Below are 19,218 nucleotides of genomic sequence, written 5' to 3' on the forward strand. Positions count from 1 at the left end.
AAATGCTGCCCTGGATAGCAAAGTATTTTAGCTGATGACTTCAGATATTTCTGCATAAAATTGCATAGGAAACTGTAATTAAAACAGGCAGGTTAAGAATGGGGAAATGGAATCTCCCAAGTGTCAGAAGAAGATGGGATGCCAAAGAAGACTAGATAAGAAACAGAAACTATACATCAACATTCAGGATTTAATTACCTAACTTTGCCTAAAATGTATTATGAACTATAGTGCTATAGTATTTGCAGATATCTGAAGAGGTAAATCTCTTATTGTGCAGTTCAAACACATATTTTTCTTTTTTAAATCTCTTTTGAAACAAAGAAAAATGAGGACAAAGTAGATGTTAATTCCTGTAACTAGCTGTATATTGATAGTTTCCAATGTGTCTGTCTCACAAGTATGTTACTGTATGCTTTAATACATGCTGATTGTCATGATTTTGTGGTTATTTTTTAAATGCAATGCATGATAGAGTTAGCTCTGACCAGAGGTACACCTTAAAGGGATTTTCTCAGTGGCTTAGAATTTATAACCACAAGCCAGATGGTACCAGTGCTGTTACAGGCAGTAAACCAAACCTCATGGCTATGTCTTCAGAAATATTTGTTGGGATAGAGTCTGTCCTTACTGCTCTCAGCGTAAGTCAGACAAAAACTTGAGGTTCCACCTAAACAGGACAATCAGGACCTGAGATCCATGATGACCTCCAATTAACTGCATTTGCTAAACTTCTGTGGCTGTTTGGATAAAAAATGTGGATTCCTGTTGAAGGAATGGCAATGGTGGAAGTAACAGTGTTAAATACGTCTCAAAATTTGGTTTTAGATTCCCCAGAAATTACTGTCTGGTAACACTTAATCCCGTACTTTGATGCTTGTTAAAAACAAAGCAAACTGAGGCAAGACAAAGTGAATGTCCAAGACCACAAATTGGAAAATTCAATTTTGGATTAATTAATTTTCCATACTTTTTATTTAAGGATTTCAGTAATTTGCCTGTAAAATGTATAATAATAAGTTGAAGAAGAAACATTTATGACTGCTTTGTTTCTCTTTGGAATTGAAAAATATGGTGAAATGAATAGTCTGTTAGAAGCTATAATTGTTGTCTGAATATGATAGTGTTCACATAACATTGAGTGACAAATTTGATCACAAAGTCCCACAATAAGTAATCTTCACCTTGTCTTCAGAGAAAATTTGATTTCAAGAGAATATAAAATGTTTGAAAGTTTCAGTTCAATGTTGGATCTTATGAAGCTCATTTGTCAAAATATATGTAGAGTTCTGCATTCTGTAATTTTTCCTTTAGCTGGGCCAATTACAGGAATGTCAGCATTTTAACTTAATATTCAATGTTAGATAAATAGATGTCATTGCTCCTAATGATGGCTCTAACTTCAGGCAAAAGCATAATCAATTACATGTAGATTACCCATCATCACAGCTGACTTCACTGAAGTGTTACTGCAGTGCAGTGTGGTCTTTACAGTAATATATTCCTTCATTTCCCATTAGCAAGGCTTGAAGATAGTGCACCATGCTGATAAGACATTAGCCAGCTTCTGCAAGTGGCAGAAGAGTGTCAATCCCAAGAGTGATGTCAACCCCACACACCATGATGTGGCTGTCCTTCTTACCAGGTATGACAGCAGTGACTGGCTGCTGTTCAGTTGCATTTCTTTGGTGAGGATATTTCCTTTATAGACTCAGGCCATCACTTAGTTCATCCTGCACAGAGCTCATAAACGTGGCTGAAATATTGATGACGCTACATGTGCATACGGGTTAGAGATGCCTCTTAGTCACAAAATAGAGATTTGTGGGTCCCAAGAGGTGAACAACTTCCACAGCTCAGGTCATTTTCCCCCCTTGATCCTGTCTCATTTTGTGCTCAGTGACTGCTCTATTCTCCTTTGAGCCCATACACCAAAACAAGGTAGCCTGCAGATGAACAACTCCTGAAGAAATGTGCAGGTGCAGCTCTGAAAGGACAAGTATTATGCAGAGTGCCATTCATTTTTAAGCTTTAAAGCATATGATTTTTAAATATCTCCATATTTAAGTAGACACAAAATAATTTTTAATGTCTGAGCACAGGAGGAACAGAAAACTTGAAAGTGAGGTTGTCTGAGGTTATGCAGGGAGTTTATGTCATAGCATGAAATGGGACTTCTCCAGATCTGTAAAAATTGATACAGAAAAGATTGAGTCTGTGGTCTAAAAAAACCAGGCCTTGGCTAAAGTCTGTCAGGCAAAAAACCCAACCTAAAACACCCCTCAAGTGGCTCAGTAAAAAAGAGTCACAGAATCTTAGGTTGGAAGGGAACTTCAAGATCATCAAGTGCAGCCTTTGACCATTCATTCCCCAGCTTCTCAACCTTTTCTCAGTCAGAAATCTTAAAATAAGAATGTGAGATAAAGTCTCACAATGATGTGAGATTTCACTGTCCAAATATAAAGCACTCAGACAGTTCACTTGAATGAAGCTGAGCTGTGGTGACTTTAGTAAACCGTGCTCTAAAATGCTGCCAGACATGGAGGTTCTAAAACTTTGGCTTATGGGAGTTGGTAATGAGTGCATGTATCTAGGCACTACAGCCACATAAATACTGGCTACAAATTATAACAGTATAGTATAGTAGTAGAACAAGTGCATGTTGTTCCATACATGTTTGTGAAAAGACTTACCACTATGATTTACTCAAGATGAAAATTAGCACATTATAAGATGGAAGCTTGCTACCCACTCTTAGTGACACTCCAGTGACAGAGTTGGTTTTAAGCTCTTTAAATGGCACATCTCTTCTGTGGTTCTAGAAAGGACATTTGTGCTGGCATGAACCGTCCCTGTGAAACCTTAGGCTTGTCTCACCTGTCAGGCATGTGTCAGCCTCACAGGAGCTGCAACATCAATGAGGACTCTGGCCTCCCCTTGGCTTTCACTATTGCTCATGAACTTGGACACAGGTACAGTTGACTGGGAACGGGGAGCCTGTCTGAGTCGAATTTGTTATTTGCATGTTAATACTCAAATTGTGAGGCAGAAACAAAACAAAAAGTGAGTTAATGTCTCTATTATTAAAATCAAAGTTTATTTAAAAGCAAAAAAAAACCTCTTAAGCCTTTGATGTGTGTTTCACATATACAGCTATTCATCAGAATGAAGTAGCATCACTCAACCCTGCTAATTTTTCCAAACACGTGCTAGATTTCTATGCAATTACATTAGATAATCTCCAGATTATCTAAAAAACCATTTACAGAGAGATAAAAGAACATTATCCAATAAGCACTTACAGAAAACAAACCTGTCTCACTACATCAAGGTGTTTCAGTAGTGCAAATTAGCTAGAAAACATTTTTAACTCCTATAGAAAAACATATATAAGCTTATCATATATTTAATATTTGTTATATCCGTTTTTTTTTAATGATCCAGTAAAGTCTTTTTAGGGCATTTCTTAGTAAGTGGTATTTTCTGTATAATAATGCTATTGTGGATACACTTAGACTAAGATAAATAAAGTTCCTAGATATTTTGTTTTAGATATGGTTATTTTTTTTAATGATAGGGTATTTCTGTTTGAACCAAATTTCTCAGAATTTTAGATTTTTGGAGGTGTTTTGCTTGGTTAGATGATTTATTAACTCACTTGAAAAAACCCTGATTTTTGAAACTGTTTTGACACAGCTGTTTTCCTCAGGGCAGAGCATTATCTCATGGATACTCTGGTTTGACTGTAATTCCTGCACTTTTCAACTGGACTCTGTTGCTTGGCTAAGTCACATGTTCATTGCTTTATCTACAATGACATTAATTTCACTGTGCGCCAGCCACCAATCAGGATGGAGTCTCTATTTCCTCATAGGATGATGATGATGATGATGATGATGATGATGATGATGATGATGGTGATGATGATGATGATGGTGATGATCCTGTCGACCATTAATTGGCCACTATTTATTCAACCTCTGCACTGCCAGAAGGGAAATTGTACAAATAAGTAATGCTGAAATCACTCCAATTGGGTCTGGGTGCTGTGGGTTTAAGTCACTTGGTCCCCATAGCGTGTTGCTGGCAGGGAGCTGTTTTCATTCACACTAATGATCTGAGGAGATTCCTTCCCCACAGACTGATCCATCTGTGACCTTCTCCTTGTCTATCCTGGCTGGCTGGTGACTCTGTGTCCTTTGGAAGCTGTGGGGCTCAGTACTGCTGTGCTTGCCCTTGCAGGAGTGGTGCAGGGCCTTTCCTTAAGGACTGTCTCCATAAGGAATGTTGAATACTGCAGGGTTTGTTGTCACCCTCTTGACCTCAAGCCAGGCTAGTGTGCACACGTTGAGAAGTTCAGGTATGGACAAGTTTGTAAGAACAGATGAACAAAAAATACGAAGACAGACATGCTCCCGTACCTTAGATGAATGCCAAAAGTCAGCTCTTCCCCACACTGTCTGTCTAGATGTCTGCAGCCTTAGCATTCAACAGACCCTGTTTGTGGAAAAGAGCCTGTCAGAAAGGGGACATCCGTGCATTTGTGCTTCTGACTCATTACTGGAATTGGTTCTGACTGAAATTAGCTCCACTTTCGGAACTTTTGAGTCATGATATGATTACATTTTTGAGAAACGTAGTCTTAAGTATTTTGAACACACTTTATCTGATTCGTGACTTAATCATGATCTGAGTAAGCTCTCACTGCTTTCAGGACTTACTCCAGATGTTAACAATGTAGGTGTCAACATCTTCATATATCAACATCTATGTATGTTATTATTTATATTATGCGATCATGCTCACTCTGAGGTGATGAAGGGGCATGTGTGTTTACTCAGTTGAATACCTTCCAAACTTCTGTGTTTATGACTTCTGCAAGCTCTTGAATAAAAGAATTTCTCAGCAAGTCAGAGATGCTGGCAGGAACCTGCCGTGGACATCTGCTTGCATAGATTGAGAAAATTAAATAGGATGAAGGAATAGAGGTTGGAGGAAAATTCACTGAACATTCAATAATTTTGTAGGCAATGTCTCTGGTGCAGTCTGTCAAAAGTTTTAGAAATGAAAAAAGCAGTAGAGACATTATTATGAGAGAGTCTAAGACAGAATATAACAAAGCCTCATCTTAGTTGAAGTGGTGCAAGTTTGGGTTCAAGAGTTAGGGAGCAGTCTGAGCTCTAACAGCTGTAACCTAACTTTTAGGTTTAAACTTTGATTTCTGCCCCAGCTGGGTATGAGTATTTGGACTCCATTAAAAGTACAGAAGTATAGTCTGTGACAGTGTGTTCTTTATTTTGTGCAGAGCAATATTGTTGTGCATAACAGACATGTTTGAAAGCCTGTGGAGGTGTAGATTTTTCATAGATTTTGGGTCGTATGTTCTGTGTTTACGCTTTCTTTTAGCAAACAGATAACTACAGCTCTGCAGGGGAGGAAACAACGTGTCTTTTTAAGCACAGAGTGGAACCTCTAGGTAGGTGTTGTGGTACAGCCATTCAGCTGGAATTACTAGATGTTGTTTTTTACCTCCAGTTTTGGAATCCAGCACGATGGAAAGGAGAACGACTGTGAGCCTGCTGGAAAGCGCCCGTATATCATGTCCCGACAGCTGCAGTATGATCCCACTCCCCTCACCTGGTCCCAGTGCAGCAAGGAGTACATCACACGGTTCCTAGAGTGAGTGGTCAGGTTGCAGCATTTGCCTAAATTGAGTACAACTGTCCTGGAGTTCAAAGTATATATTGTATTATTGCATTGATTATTGTAGGAGGTCTTAGTGGTTTTGAGTTATTTTTTATGGACAACATACCACTGTCCTGTTGCTTACTTATCTGGGAAAAGCTCAGTGTAGTCTGGAAGTGAACTCAAGTCCTCTCATATTGGCTCGGGTTTGGTGCAATCTGCAGCTTTTTGCAGTTACCAGGAGAAAGAAGCCTTTCCATCGAGGGCCCTGACAGAGCTTCATAGGCTTTGCCTTTGGCCACAGTGCCATGTGTTTGGCTTCACTGACTTGTTCAAATCTGTTCCATTCTTATTAAGACCAGCAGTGTGGTACAACTTTAACCACAGGCTGTGGGGTTCTCTGAAGCCACTCTGCAAACCATACTGAGCTCATGGTGTTTCCTCTTTGACAAGCTGTATTTTGCCATTTTAAAACCATCTCTTGCTGGACAGGATAACTACTTTGTTTGCAACATTTCAGCCTAACTTGGCTGGAGTCTGGAAGTATTATTTACATGGGCCAATCAAAATTACCCCTAAGAAATAGATACTAAAAGTCTGTATAGAAACATCAAAAAACTGTGGTGATAGGGAGTTTTTTTAATATGGAATTTTTGTCTTTTAGTCGTGGGTGGGGATTCTGTCTGGATGACATCCCCCAAAAAGAAGTTCTAAAGTCCCCAATCATTGCTCCTGGAGTGATTTATGATGTGCACCATCAATGCCAGCTTCAGTATGGTTCCAATGCTACATTCTGTGAAGATGTGGATGTAAGTGCTCGATGTTTTTCTTCATTTTCCTAGTAAGAATTCAAAATTCTTAAGCAGCATGGAAGTGTATTCAGTGCACCTCATTTACGAATGCAGTGTGTTTAGAGTCTCGTAGGCTAGATGTGCAGTGCAGGCATTGCCTAACACACTTAATTCTGCCTATTCTGGAAGTGAGCTGTTATGCTCTTTGCATTGTATTTCACAAAATCTTTTCTGTATCTCAACGATATCTATGGTTACATGCCTGTCCTTCTGCAGTGGAGTCGTTTTGGTTTTAAACTTGTAATAGTAATTCTAAGGTAAATTGTTAATGCAACTTAAGTCCGATTTTAAAATATTCTTCAACCTTGTGGCTTTTAATTGATCAAATCATTCTGGGAACAAATCTTCAGTTCCAGGAAGAGTTTTCTGAAGAAATTAGGGTTCTCTTCCCATACATCCTGATTTTTCATACTCTTTATGATCTAACAAACAAAAGAATATTTCAGTCCCTGTGCAAAATAATTATTTTGAAAAACCAATATTTTTGCATGGAACATTAGATATTTATGCAGAAGTGTATAATTCATAGAGTGCCCTGAGGTCTGTCTCACAGCATAGCAAAGCAGTATTGTGAGCAGATGCAAGGGAGAAGTGCAGTCACAGCAACCCTCACAAGATTGTGGAGCCCTGCAGAGTAACAGGTTGTATTAGCTAAAATGCAGTGGTATGGTATTTTACTAGAATAGTGGTACGTAGAATGTTCAGAGGTCTTTGGGTCCTTACAGCATTGTCCAGATTATCGTGGGTGCTGGGTCTGCAAAGAGACAAAAGCAGTTGCTGGTTGTAGTGAAGTTTTTTTTTGAGTGAGTACATCAGTCTGGAAGGCAAGGAGTTCAGAGTATTAAAGTCCATGCTAAAAGCTTTCTGGCCAAAGTTGTTTTGAGCAAAAACAGCAGCAGCAACAGCAGCAGCCCCCACACCTTTTTTCTTCTTCCTTCTTCTTTCTCACCCCAGTACGAGGGATTTTATTCATAAATCATCCATTTAACTAAAAGCATGATTCTAAAACATTTTTCTTACACCAATCTGAGCTTAATTCTAATGTGCGAAAGTGGTGTAAGTTCTTCCCCAAAATCTACGTACATGATTTTATCTATTTATGCAAAAGGTGCTGTTTTCTTACCCAAAAACTATGTATATAATTTTACCTGTTTACATGAGTAGTTCTATCTATTCTATCTAGAAATGCAAGCAATGTTCTGCCATGTTTTTGTTATGCCTGGACCTAAGTTAAACCAGGCTTTAAGGCCTTTTACTAGTTGACACAGTCTCTTAAGGCGCTTGAAATATATTTCTACTTACTTAAAATTAAAACTTACACTTCTGTTTCATGTCTGTGTGGCTTAATATATTTCAGCTTCTCTAGAGGTTCTAATTCAAACCCTGCATTTTATTTTTCTCTGAGGGACTCAGAGAGGCTTTTATTTCTTGTATTCAAACACAGCATATTTATACATAGAACAGCTCAGCAACAATGTTTCCGAGTGCTAGCCTAGCTAAATTATCACTAATTTTCCTGTGTTTTGAGCAGCAATGTTCAGTAAATGCTGGAGACAGCACCCAGCCTACTGGCCCTGTCAAACACAGATGTGTTTTGGTTGTTGGCAGTGCTGGTATGAACACAGCTCTGGACTGGGCACTGCTGATGTTGACTGTTTATTCCATTCAGTTAATTGTGTGTATCTCCATCTACCCTTCTCCTAGAGAAATTATTTCTGATTAATCTTTTCAACCTTAATAGATAACATGATTACCAGTGTTGAACTACAGCCGCTGAATCTGAAGAAGGTACTGAAAGATTGCTTTCATTACCTGCTGTTACAGTTTCCTTAGTTACTGTAATTTGTCTGTTGGCACAGATAGAAAATTAGGATGTAATTTTGCAATACTGGCTCAGTCTGTCTCTCCTTGAGTTTGAACCTAATAGGCCTTTACATTCGCATCTCCTGATTAACCAATTTTACAGGTGGACATATGTCAGAAAATTAATTGGTATCCTCTCATTTTGCATTTTACTGAAAGGCCTGTATTTGCTGGTAGTTGCACTGGCAGGAGATGGAATTGAGAACAGTAGGGTCAACTTGGAATGTTGAATCATCAGTCTTTTTGTCATTTTGTCTAAGAGGTCTGACTCTTTTTTGCCTTTCCTCTATTTACTTAGCCTTGCTCACTGACAAGCTGCTTTTGTTTTGTACATTTTAATGTCTGACTGAATTTGATCCACAGATCCTTTTTGAGAGAACAGTATGCATTTAGCTGAAGATGCCCTGGAGTTCACCTAGCAAAAATTAGTATTTATAATTCAGATAGTGGTTTTCATGAAGCACTTAGGCAGCAAACTCTCCTGTGAAGTATATAAATATTGTCCCTCTAATAAGGCAAAGAGAAGCAAAATATGTATTAGATGGAGGAATTTTCCCCATCATAGCTAGACCCATAGCTTTCTGTAGAACAGCCTGTACGATATCAGAATACTCATCTTAATGCCTTTTTCTCCAAAAATGTCATTGGCTTCCATGAAACAGAGGTTCTTACTGGATTCATCTTTCTTCAAGGTGCAGACCCTATTCTCATAGATTGGGTGGAAAGTGTATATCATACTGCTGATGAAAAGAAAACCTGCTTGCTTTGCAGTGAGTCCATAGCAGAGTCATGAATTTCTGTGTGTTACCTCTAAAGGCATGCAGTACATAGTGCATTCTATCTTATTGTTGTTTTTCATATTGTAGTGCATCTCCTCTGCTATCGTTTCAGTATTCTTAGAGACGAAAAACAGTTATGGGATATGGAGATAAATATGGAAAAATCCTTACAAAGCTAAAGAATTCCCTTTGTGAATTCTTGACTTGGAAATCTATGGGTGCACCTAATAATAAAAGTAACTGCCAATGAAAAGCTGTATTTCTCTATGGCAGTTTCTCTGATATTGTGTGAGGATGGTGCAAGAGTACACTTTATACACTAAAACCACAAAATACACTTTATACACTAAAACCACAAAATATATTCTGTGTACAAGAGTTAAAATAAAGGGTGACTTTGATAACGAGAGAGAATTCATCAGCCAGAGCACTTGGGTAGCTCTGCCTTAAGAACCTGACAATGATGGCTTCACAAGGCCTTCATAAGGAATGCTACCCATGAGCTATAAGTAGAGAATTGCAAAACAAAGTTTGTCCTGTGTACATTGCCCAAAAACAGCGAACCAAGATGCCCAAGTGGTCCAGGCGTTGTATTCCAGCTGGAGGGCTGGAGTGCTTTGAGATGTTCCATGCCATCAGCTTTTTTCTGGTGCTCTTGTTGGCAAGTCAAGGTTAACAGACAACGGAGGAAGTAAATGAAAGTGAACTATCTCAAAGCTTGTGCCCAAGCTTAGCCATTTTAAACAGAAGGAGATCAGAAATGGGCAGCCAAACTCTACATTTCCCATTTGGATGAACATTGCTGCTAGCTCATTAGGGCTGCATTTTTGGAAGTGTGCAGTTTATATGTTAACTTCCAAATCTGGTTATGTGTCCCATCCCAGTGGGAGCTGCTAGTGGGATCCTTCTTATTAACTCTTTTCTCTGATGGCATTTGGAGCCATCCCTTCTTCACGGGTTGATGCTGCCAGCTCTGTTCTCTTTTCCAGAACTGGACTATGACATCCAAACAGCCTGAGTCAGGACCTGGGCTTTTGCTTCTGTTGTTCCTGCTGGCAGCGTGCATTCCCTCTGAGAGCCCTGCTTCCTCTGCTTTGGAAGTGATGTTTCGTGCAAAGCCCTGATCAGTCAGGAGTTCCAAGCATGCAGGGCTCCTGCATGCCAAACAAAGAAAAGCTGGTGTCCATGTGAACTGAAGAGGGAGAAATGGCCCTCCAGCTCTGTGCTCCCTTTCTGGAGAACAGTCCTGGCTGAGCAAAGTGGGTTTGGTAAAAGGTGGCTGGAATGTTTCTTGCCCTGCTTTCTTTGTTGCCTCTCAGGAGTTTCTGTCTGTTCTGTGGAGCCGCTGCACATGGAGCAGCATCTGGAATGCTGTGTTTTATTGGCAACCTACTGCATTCATACTGGCACCAGTTTGTGAGTTACTTAAAATGCAAACATTCACTAACCAGAGCCTTTACCCTTCCCAGCCCACTATGCTTTTTTCTCTGCCAACTAGCTGACTGCTTTTTTTTTCAGATCGTTTCCTTGCCATTTGCCAAGCTGATGTTTTAAGAAGCCTGATCACTTTTTCCTCATCTGGTTTTGGGACCTCCATTAATATTGTTGGAGATGTGATGTTGTTTGTATTTGCCTGCCTGGCTTCTGTAACCTTTGATTTCACTGTGTGTTTCCAGGCAGACAGCAATGCAGAATTGAAGATGGTATTGGTTAGTACTCGTCAAATGAAAATTGTTCAATTTTCTGTTCACCTTATCTGCAAACAGCAGTGACCAGAGTTTGTTAAGCCATTGTGTTTTCCTAGGAGCTGAACAGCCAATTAGGAGAATATTTGAAGTCACATAGTTCAGGGAATTCACTTGATAGTATTTACCATATTTTAAATTTTTCAAATAGTCCCTTTTTGCACAGTAATGATGAGTAGCTAAATTTGGACCCTTGGTAGTTCCTATCTTGTGGAAAACTCACACCCCTCTGGAAATACAACCCTTACAAGACCTTTTAAGTGGCTGTAAAAAACTCTGGAGGCTTTTGAAAATGTTGGCCATAGGAGTTCTACCCTGCGTCAGACTGCTGCAATTTTCTTCCTTTTTCAGAACCTTTGCCAGACCCTCTGGTGCTCAGTGAAAGGCTCCTGCCGCTCCAAACTGGATGCTGCTGCAGATGGCACTCGCTGTGGAGAAAACAAGGTGACTGTGAGTCACGCTGTTGGCAAGCTGTGCTGCCTGCCAAAGTGCAGAGATGAGCCATGAGTAGCTCTGTTATTGTTGAGTGTGAAGGAAGGGTCATCCTGTGACATCTCCCTTTACATTTCCTCTTAAGTGTTCAAACCTCATGAGCTGAAATAACAAATAATTCACAGAAACTCAAAAAATTCATAATTTTCCTGTGATAATGATCTGAAGCTCTTTGTGCTTTCTCTTCTTTCCTCAGTGGTGCTTCTCTGGTGAGTGCATTACAGTGGGGAAGACTCCTGAAGCAATCCATGGCGAGTGGGGCGTTTGGTCGTCCTGGTCCCATTGCACAAGGACATGTGGGGCAGGAGTTCAAAGTGCAGAGAGGCTGTGTGATAATCCAGAGTAAGCTGAGTGCACTATCTTTCCCTACTTTTTGTTGAAGGTTTTTGAGGTTCTTATGACATTGGAAACTTGAAACTCTCTTGTATGAGACTGTTATCAGCACGTGCCACATCAATACAGTGTCACAGATACTGACACCTCTCTTCCCAGTTAGGCATACCTGTGTGAAATTCAGCTGGCTCATCTTTTACAGTCATCTTGTTCTTTATTTCTTACCCTCCATGGAGCTTATTTCAATGCAAAATGAATTTAGAAAAACATACTTAACATTTAGGCTTTGCAGAAATAGTGTAAATATTGCTTTATTAATACTGCGATGAGTAAATAAATGTCATCAAACACCAGGTGAGAACAGTTTCTAGCAATCTGATCCTAAGGACTCACCTTTCATGTTTTCTTCTAGTCATCAGCTTTGTTTGAGCTTCAGACACATGAGTTGTCAGGTATGGAACATGAAAGGCAGAATTTCCCACTACATATCTGAGTTCATGAAGACTCCATATCTCATTTTCACAAGTCAGTAATGCCAGGAATCATTTGTCTTTTCTGAGAGAACTGTCAAGTGCACTGCAAAGTGTGGGATTCAAAGCAGTCCATTTGATAGGTTAATTTGTTGTGAGCTCAGCCAGGTATTGCCAAGCACTTTTTTGGGATACAGGAGTTGTCTAAATCTCTGTGCTTCATACTAACATGTTTGAGTTCTCAAACATGTCATGTGAACAGTATCTCTACTCTGTCAAAGATTCAGACTCACTTTGTTGTGCTGATGGGGCCTGAAATAGGTTGTTGGTTTAAGACTTTCATTTTTTTACCCATGGTCTCATGTCCCAGTGTCAATGTTCCTTTTCTAGACCCCAGTTTGGAGGAGATTACTGCACTGGAGAGAGGAAGCGCTATCGCATGTGTAACATCAGCCCCTGTCACAAGGACTTGCCAACCTTCCGTCAGATGCAGTGCAGTGAGTTTGATACAGTTCCCTACCAGAATGAATTCTACCACTGGGTTCCTGTTTATAACACAGGTATGAACTACACAATTTTTTAATGTCTTGTATAAAAAGTCAAAGTTACGCGCATATGAGAAATGTCTACGAGGGTGAGAAGTCACTGAATTATAAATTTTCTAATGAATTAGAGAGAAAAATCTGGTGTGCTCCTGTATGCTGGTGTGCCTTTTGTGTGAACAAAAAGGCAGTGGTTCTTCTCTACACTTAGGTGTTTTTTCAGAGCTCTGGTGATAATGGCTGTGATTGTAACTAGTTCAGTTCCTGAAAAGATATTGCACTAAGAAAAGCTGTTGAAGTCATGTCTGTGCTATTTGTTTAGAATAGATCTAATCCATCTTTTCCAGTGTCAACCACAGAACAAGAAGTAGAGTAGTGTGCTGTAGAGCTGCATCTTTGGGCCTGCAGGCATCGCTGCACCCAGTAACCAGGGCTCTTCTACTGCACATATGATTTTACTACTTCCAAACTCAGATCTGAATGGTAGCTGTGCTTGACATTACAGTGAAGAAGTAGTATCTGAACCGGTTCAGTATCATGCTGCCCTGTGTTGTAGAGGTAGAGTCAATGACTCTGCTTTATAACTTGCTTTGGAACAGCTAGTTATTAAATACAAGGGCAATCATTGTTAGTATGTGGTTTGATTCTTGGGTTGTGCACAAATGTAAGATGTAGATTATCCAATAGAATCACAATATTTTTAGTGTCGAAAGTAATATCTGGAGACCATCCAGTCCAACCCCCCTGGCCAAGGCAGGGTCACCTGGAGCAGGTGACACAGGAACACATCCAGGTGGGTTTGAATGTCTCCAGAGAGGGAAAGTCCACCAACTCCTTGGGCAGCTGTTCCAGTGCTCTCCCATCCTCTATGTAAAAAATTTCTTCCATGTGTTGAGGTAGCATTTCCTGTGTTGTAGTCTATGGCCATTGCTCCTTGTCCTGTCACTGGGCACCACTGAAAGGAGTCTGGCACCATCCTCTTTATATTGGCTTTGAGATATTTATGTGCATTGGTGAGACCCATTCTCAGTCTGCTCTTCTCCAGACTGAACAGGCCCAACCCCCAGAGTCTGTCGTCACAACAGATATGCTCCAGTCCTTTAATCATCTTTGTGGCCTCTGCTGGACCCTCTCCAGTAGCTCCTTGCTTTTCTTGTACTGAGGAACCCAGAACTGCCAAACTCTTTCCAATGGATCCCAGGAGCCCACGGGCCCTCCTGGCTGCCAGGGAACACTGGCTCATGGGCAACCTGTCACCCACCAAAACTCCCAGGTCCTTCTCAGCAGAGCTGCTCTCCAGCAGGTCAGACCCCAGTGTGTGCTTGGGGTTATTCCTCCCCAGCAGGACCCTACAATTGCCCTTTTTGAACCCCACTGAGTTTCTCCCTGCCCAGCTCTCCCCGTTATCAAGGTTCTGCTGAATGGCAGCACAGCCTCCAGGTGGATCAGCCACTCCCCACAGTTCCACAGCAGCAGCAGACTTGGTAGCAATGTGTTTTTTAATGAAAAAATAAGACAGAGAGGATAGGGAAGATCAGGATGAAACTTCCAGTTTCATTTGCCTGTAGTATTTTTCAGCATGTTAATTGCTTTTTCAGTTATTGGCAGTTCCGAATTGGTTTTCTAAATTTCAGCTTCTGTTTTCATTTCATGTAACAAATACACCATTGAAGATGAACCTAGAGCAGGCAGACTTCCAGTAAAATTTCTGATGAAAGAAAATATGGTTGATAGAGATTTTTTGGAAGAAATCCCAGTAAATCAATGACAAATGCTAACAGCATAATGTTTAGGCTAAAACAAGCTCAAAAAACATTTTCTGCAGTCGCCTGTCATTGAAATTAAGATTACAGACTTCTGTTACTCAGGGTGTGCTAGTGCAGGCTACAGCGTTCATTCTGTTTGTGTCCTTTCTGTGACACTGCAACAGAACAGCTAGTTCTGCATGTGCATTTCTTACAGAATGTCTGCTTCTGAAGGACACTGAGAATCATGAGTCAAATGCTTACTGCACACTGGAAGGCAGGGCTGTGCTCTGTCTGTGCTGTATTTCAAAATAGAACAGGTCAGAACTGTACAGACAAACCAGCTCTATTTAAAACGCTATGCTACTGAGCCTGGTACATTTCATCTGGAAAATCATTTCCAAAATCCTTCAAATATCAAGGAGATATTTTTTTCTGTGGCTTGAAAACTTCTTGACTGTTTTCACCCATTTTCTCAGCAGCCAGAATTTCAGCATAGATTTCCATGTCTTTCCCATTACCTTGGAGGCCCTTAATGTTTTCACATTCCACCAGCAACATTTTAAGCTTTTCCAAGCCCTGAATGTACATACATTTTTTATGTGGAGTGTCTAGCTGAGGAAATAGATTCTTGAGCCAGACATTCTGTGAAATTTTAGACATTTTCTGTTCCTTCATCCCACTGGAAAAAAAAAGCCAGTAGATTTTCTGGATGGTCACAATTCTCTCTCCTGGCTTTAATTTCATAGCTTGCATAAGGCAATTATAGCAAATGTCATGTACCTGAAGAGTTTTTTCTTGTGTGTAAATTGTAACTTATTGTGTAAATTCCAACTTCACAAGATAACAAAGACATTTTTGAATAGCTTGTGATTTAATAAAACAACCAGCTTTTACAAGCAGTCTCACAGAAAAGCAGTAAGCCACATCTTGCTGTTTCCTAGCCTGTTGTTTCAGTTGAGAATTTTCTGGTTCAAATGACTTTATGCCTGTTGGGGAACTTGCACAGTCCTGTTGTGGAATTGCTGTGGACCTCAGAAACCCATGTGCTCAAGCTGGAGCATCACAGTACCCCTGGGAATCTTAAAATGATGGAGACCTCCAAGTTCAAGGATGATAAACTATCCAGCAGCCTGAGCAGGATATTTTCTGAATTTTTCTCATGACCCAGGCCCCTATTTTGACACTTTGGGCAGACATAACCACTTCTCTTTCCGTCAGACTGATCCCATGTTTATTTATTTCATACCATTTGACAAATTCCACTGATATGAGTCTGATAGCTTCTCAGGGTTTAGCTTTCATCTATAAGTCCTACATTAAATCATATAATTACCTTTATTTTCTGTATCAGTGCCAGGATCATTTAGTCAGCCATTAGTTCAGATAGAGGTTGTGTTAAAAATGTTTTAAATTTCATATTTCTACAAAAATATTTCTGTGTATCAAATAAGATGTGTTCTGATACAGTCACAAGGCCTGAGCTAACAGGATGAAATGTCCCTGTTTCAAAATTAAACTTGTTTTGGAGTTCCAGGCTTGGTTAAAGCGATAAGTAGCTTCACCTCAGCTTTTTTTCCCATTTTGTCTGTTTGGTAATTGTCTTTTCTAATTTTCTTTGTTTGGGATTTCCTCAATCAATTCTGAGTTCTCACAGAGATAAGGGGTTGAAGAGAAGAGGCTCACCTCTTTTCTTCCTGGTGAAGTTGGGAAAGATACTGAAGCCTTATCTTCTTCTGACAGACACGTTAATCACATCCTTCTTAGTCAGGTTAAGCTGGATCCCTCCTGCATGTGAACTCATGGGAATCAGCTGTAAGGTAAACAAATTTAAATTGGGAAGGAAATATGTTCCTTTCTACTTATCTTCATGTTGTTCTGTTTACACTTGGTAAATCTGAACTTTTTAATAATATAAAGTAGGGAAAAATATCACATGCCCAAATTTCAGGACTTTTACTCAACTTTGCTGATTTGCTTCCTCTTTCCGATTACAGATAAAGTCACTGGGCGCTTAAGGGAGCTCTGTGGGTTGGGATTCCATTTCATCTTCTATATGTTAGGGAATTGATAATTTCTCTGCTCAAATCAGCAGCAGGTATAAGATGTGGACACCACATAAAAAAACAAGTTGTAATTTCTTTGGGCTGCTGGGTGTTGGTAGCACTTCTGCTAAGATCTTATATCCAACTAGGAGCAAGGTGCTGGCAGAGGGATGCAGCCAGACTAAAGAAGGTTGACAGGAGAGCAACACGGAAGTCAGAAAGTCACTGAGAGAGACTTCTTACAAGGGTTAGTAGAGAGAGGGCATCAGGGAATGGCTTTAAACTGACAGAGGGCATGTTTAGATTAGATATAAGGAAGAAAAGTCTTTACAGTGAGGGTAGTGAGGCACTGGCACAGGTTGCTCAGAGAAGCTGTGGGTGGCCCATCCCTGGAAGTTTTCAACATCAGATTGGACACGACTTTGGGCACTGTGGTCTAGTGGAAGATGTCACTGCCCATGGCAGGGGGGTTGGATGATCCTTAAGACTTCTTCCAGTCCAAAACATTCTATGATTCTGTGATTTGAAAAACACAGATTGAGCAAAGCAAGTTTTGCTCTAGGAAGGAAGACTAGGAGTGAGTTAAATGCCAGCTACTCAGTGGAACATTTAAGGAGTGTTTAGCTTGTGTACCCCTGAGCTGGTAGAGATATGTGGTCATTACTGAGTGCTCACAGATTGGATCTCATTTTTCATGCATATGCTGGGTTGCAGGAATTTATGTATATTTTGGCCTAAAAGTTACAAGGATTACAGACTTTTTTTTCAATCTCATCATGATTTAATTGAATTTGCTGAAGTAACTGAAACTGAACCAGCTGCTTTAATGAGCTCCTTCTGAGCAACAAGTGCTCCTATTCATCTGAGTTAACTCTTTTTAGAATTTTGGGTCTGAAATAAGAAAAAAAGGCTGAGCTCAATGCAATTCTGCCATTTCAGGAAACATATTTTTTTCCCTTGTGTGTGAGTATGGTATCTGCTCTGTGTTTAAAGTATTAGGTAACTGTTCTATGAAAAAAGTATTAAATTATTGTTTTGGATGTCATTGGCTGATTCTGATGCAGTTTATTTACAACCCTATAAAAACAGAGCCAAGATCCCTGAGCTCAACCATAATAAATAATAATGATAGGTAGATAAAGAAATAATTTTAGATAGTGCATGCCAAATACAGTGCCAGTATAATTTCCTCAGTGGTAGCCTAACCAGCCTTTCTGTAGATGAAAAATAAAATAAATATCAGATATAATTGAGTTTTGGGTGAAGAAGTAAATACCCTATATTTTCCAGAGGGTCTTCATAAAACACATATAGAATGGAAAACAGTAAAAAATGTGTGGGTTTTGTTTAATTTTAGATCAGTTAACACAATCAGGAAAAACAGGAAAGCTTTCATACATAGAAAGCATTTGCAAGTATGAAAGTTTGTGTGGTTTTTTTTAAATTTTATTTTGACTTAGTTAGGGAGTTATTTTTCTTTAAAAACTGATTCTGAGTTATAGATTTACAGCATCATAGTTATGCCACGAGTATGTGAGCACTGTCTGCTTCTTCTTGTTTGGTGATTTCTGCAATGAAATTGCTGGTTTTGTCAACACACAGCTACGAAGAGGTACAGATACCAAACTTCTGTTTAACATATTTCATTAGAAACAATGCAAAAGCTGAAATGGCTTTCTGTAAAATCTATCTGAGCAGGTAACAGAGGACCTGGAATTGTAGGAATCTCCTTGTCATAAATATATTGTGCTTTGTATAGAAAAATGCTACCTTGAGAAAGTAGGCAAGGTGAAGCAAAATTTAGAGCGCTAAAGTGATCATTTTAATCACACTGCCATAAAAAGAATTCTGCAGACAGAATTAAAATCACTTGTATTATTTACCATGACAGCTCTTATCAAAGCACCTGGTGGGAGTTATGTCTGGCAGCTTTCACAGAGGGCCTGAGGGTTGGTGCGGATTACAAACTTTATGTTCTTGCCTGAAGATCTTTTTTAGCTCCACCTCCACTGATGCTCTTGAACACAGTTCACATCATCTGGAATTCCACCAGTTGTGTAATCATGGTCCATGCGTGTGCCCTGGGTCTCATCATTGTGGCACTTTGTGAAGGTATTTTTGTTTGAGAAGCCGGAAGTTCATATTGGTGACAGACCTGAGATGTCATTTTAGCTCTACTGACAAGAGGGGGGAAAAAAGCCTTCATTAAGGTTTTGAATTTCCTTTACTGTTCTATTTTTTTAAATTCGTTTTTGTTCCCAGTTCTTCAGTGTTTCTGTTTACACGAGTGAGATTCACAGTACCAAAGCTCAGGCTTTGCAGGATTCAGTTCTTAATCTGCAAGAACTTTGAGGGGAAGAGTTGCAGTCACCTTTGTGCACTGTGTAGTGTTGTGTGTATGTTGGTGCTACACAAACCTTTGTGCACTGTGTGGTGTTGTGTATGTTGGTAATGAGAGCAAATTTTCCTCCTTCAAAAGGATAAATCCTTTTGTTGGAAATTAATTAGTTTATTTGCATTATCAGAAGATTGCATTTCTCTCATACCAAAAATTTCTTCAAACACAGTCCTTTTTATGGCACAAACAAAGGCAGCAGAGGAGGAAATGATAAAAATAAATCCATCAACCAGGATGTGGAAGGCTTATAGTTATCCTGCATCCCTCTGA

At 39.7% G+C, this 19,218-nt stretch overlaps 1 protein-coding gene across 1 annotated transcript in view; it reads left to right on the forward strand.

The window, feature by feature from the left end:
* ADAMTS12 (ADAM metallopeptidase with thrombospondin type 1 motif 12) overlaps positions 1 to 19,218 on the forward strand; it is a 147,541-nt gene that overhangs the window by 79,890 nt on the left and 48,433 nt on the right. The window contains exons 6-12 of the mRNA XM_030969291.1: positions 1,521 to 1,645; positions 2,823 to 2,972; positions 5,536 to 5,679; positions 6,350 to 6,494; positions 11,275 to 11,367; positions 11,612 to 11,757; positions 12,609 to 12,778. Coding sequence (XP_030825151.1) covers positions 1,521 to 1,645; positions 2,823 to 2,972; positions 5,536 to 5,679; positions 6,350 to 6,494; positions 11,275 to 11,367; positions 11,612 to 11,757; positions 12,609 to 12,778 — 973 coding nt within the window. The remainder of the gene's footprint in view (positions 1 to 1,520; positions 1,646 to 2,822; positions 2,973 to 5,535; positions 5,680 to 6,349; positions 6,495 to 11,274; positions 11,368 to 11,611; positions 11,758 to 12,608; positions 12,779 to 19,218) is intronic.

Source organism: Camarhynchus parvulus, chromosome Z, assembly GCF_901933205.1.
Source record: "Camarhynchus parvulus chromosome Z, STF_HiC, whole genome shotgun sequence".
Classification (NCBI taxonomy): Eukaryota; Metazoa; Chordata; class Aves; order Passeriformes; family Thraupidae; genus Camarhynchus; species Camarhynchus parvulus.